General features: G+C 40.1%; 1 protein-coding gene across 1 annotated transcript; it reads right to left on the bottom strand.

The window, feature by feature from the left end:
* Positions 1–6: 6 nt before the first annotated feature.
* LOC118337733 (interferon-induced very large GTPase 1-like) lies at positions 7–2,510 on the bottom strand (the record flags this gene model as incomplete). Its single annotated transcript, XM_035674831.1, has 1 exon — positions 7–2,510. A coding segment is annotated over one exon (2,259 nt), but the record flags the coding sequence as incomplete, so codon positions are not given.
* Positions 2,511–2,514: the final 4 nt, after the last annotated feature.

Genomic DNA, 2,514 nt, shown 5'->3' with positions numbered 1-2,514 from the left:
TATCAAAGAGTATTTAAAAATGTTGATGAGGTCAACATTAACATACAGTGGAAGCAGATTATTTTGATTACACACGTTTATCACAATCTACAATCAAGGTGAGCAGCATTTGCAGTGATTTTGTTTCTGCCATCCCTATTGTGAATCTTTGATGGTAAAATGTTTAACTGTAGTGACAAGATGAAAATATCCATGAAAGGAGGATGGGTACCTCTGTACACTCAAGGAAAGCAAGGAGAAGGTTGGTATTTTCACTTGATGTTAAATGACTCTTTGAGACTCGCTTCTGCCTTCTTATCTGTGATTTTTTTCCAAATTTTAGGAATATCAGCAGGTTTTGCATTATATGCTTTAGCAAACTCATTGTTGAACTTTGCCAGTACATGTTTCCAGTAGTCTGATGCCTGAAGACTTCTATCTGGAGCAATTCTCCAGTCTGGGAAAATATCTGTGTAACTCTTGTAAGGGTACCAATCACCTTGTGTGGCAAAGCAGTGAAAACACGCATCACTGATCACTGAGGAAGTGCATATGTCAGTGACAAGTTTGTCTGTCCCATCCCACCTGGTTATACCCAGACCCTGTGGCCGATGTAGTGAAGTGCGGTGCTCTTTATGTTCTGTTCCTCCTGCCTCACAAGGAGCTTTGCAGAACGGACACTGTTTACCACATCCAATCAGTTTGGTGAAAAGCTCGTTCTGAGGCTTCACATGAAGAGCTTGTAGTTTCATTTGGATGTTTGTTTCTTTAAAATTCTCTCTAAGAGTTTGTTCCATGTCCTTCACACACTCAGTGAGCCAGTGAGCAAACTGTTCCTGGTTGGCATTGTTCAGGATCATGAAAGCACCAAGAGCATCCTGGGAAATAACCAGTTTATCACCAAGTTTTTGACAGACATTTTTCACAAATGTCTTCAAGTTGCCACTCTTCTCTGTTTTAGCTTTGTTGATAGCATCATTTATGCTCCTGATACTTGACTGGAGATGTTTATCCTCAAACTCAAACATCTTAGACCCATTTGAAAGGTGTTCCACAATGCGGCCAAGTATCCATTCCTTTACATAATCCTCATATGAGCAAATATAGCTCAGATACTTGTCAAAGTCATTCTTTGAGAGCAGATCCAGTAAAATGGAATACTGGAAGAACATTCGTGTGCTGAACTCGAAGCTTGTCTGCATTTCACCAGTGATATCAGGACCCAAGGAACGGTTGACAAAGTCTTCAACTGCAGGCCTCAAACAGCGCTCTGTGAATTCTTCTGCCTTCTTCTGGCACTGGTCTCGTTTATGGAACACATCTTTGAAATCAGCACGAAACTTTTCTTTGTTTTGATTGAGACATCTGTAGGGATCATTCACATGTAGGAAATCTTTTTGCATTTTCTGAAACTGTCTGGCTGCAACTCCACAGATGTGCTGTTTCAGAGAAACTTCAAACTCAATCTCTATATTCTTTACATCCTGACTGTTTTGCAGCCTCTCGTCAATAATGTGTAGGATCTCCTGGATGTAAGTGTCATGGTAATTGTTTTTCCTTTCCATTTTGTCAGTCACAAACTGTGTGCAAGCATCTATGATGCTGACAGCTATTTTTTCTAAAGCTTTGACATGTTCTTCAATGTTGAAGAACTTGCTGAGTTTGTGTTTAAACTGCTTGTAAAATCCTTCCACTGTAGATTTGAAAGGCACCAGTCCACAATCTTGCAGGCTTTTTTGACTTAATAATTCACATGCATGACTCCCCTTACATTTCAGATTTTCTCTCAGGCAGAGGGACACCATTGCAATGACATCTGTGGTCTTTTGCTCAGAAAACGATAATTCATTCACTGTTTTATTCCACATGTTATCAAATTCTGTGTCAAGCTCCTTGTCTGTCATCTCAACTTTTTTCCCCCGACATTTCTCAATCAATGCACACACTCTCCCTTCTAATTCTTTTGTGTGGTTCTCTTTGATTCTGTCAATTTCTGTCATTCCTCGTCTGATGTCAGCTGCTGCTTCGAGCTGATTAAACACAGAGTTTTCCATTCCTCGTCGAAGACTCTTTGCACTGTTTGCAAAGTCCTCTCTGTATCCTTCAACTAGATAGACATGACCCTCTGTTTGCTTGAAGTACTTTTCCAGATTTTCAAGAATCTTTGTCTCCCATTTAGACAGCACTGTGCACGCTTCACTTTTCAAACGAAGGAGATATTGTTCCATGTCAGATATCTCAGATTCCAAAGCAACTGTGCCAAAGTTGGAAATTTTAGTTTCAGCTTCTGTCACCCATGTATACATTTCTTTTTTGAATTCCCATTCCCATTTGTTGAATTCTGTGCACAGTCTCATGTATGCATCAGCCACTAGGCTGTTTCTGAAGCTGAAGATGAAGTTTTCGTGCTTTACTGCATTCCACAGGCTTTTCATCCACTCTGTAAACTCCAAGATATTATTTGCAGATGACTCACAACTTCCCAAAGTTTGGATGATGGTTTTCTTGAGCTCATAAACAGCCTCACTGTACCCT

Source organism: Morone saxatilis, unplaced genomic scaffold (assembly GCF_004916995.1).
Source record: "Morone saxatilis isolate NCDOM2014 unplaced genomic scaffold, NCSU_SB_2.0 Contig395, whole genome shotgun sequence".
Taxonomy (NCBI): domain Eukaryota; kingdom Metazoa; phylum Chordata; class Actinopteri; family Moronidae; genus Morone; species Morone saxatilis.
Note: the sequence above shows the minus strand (reverse complement) of the source record. Positions and strands in the feature narration are given on the sequence as shown.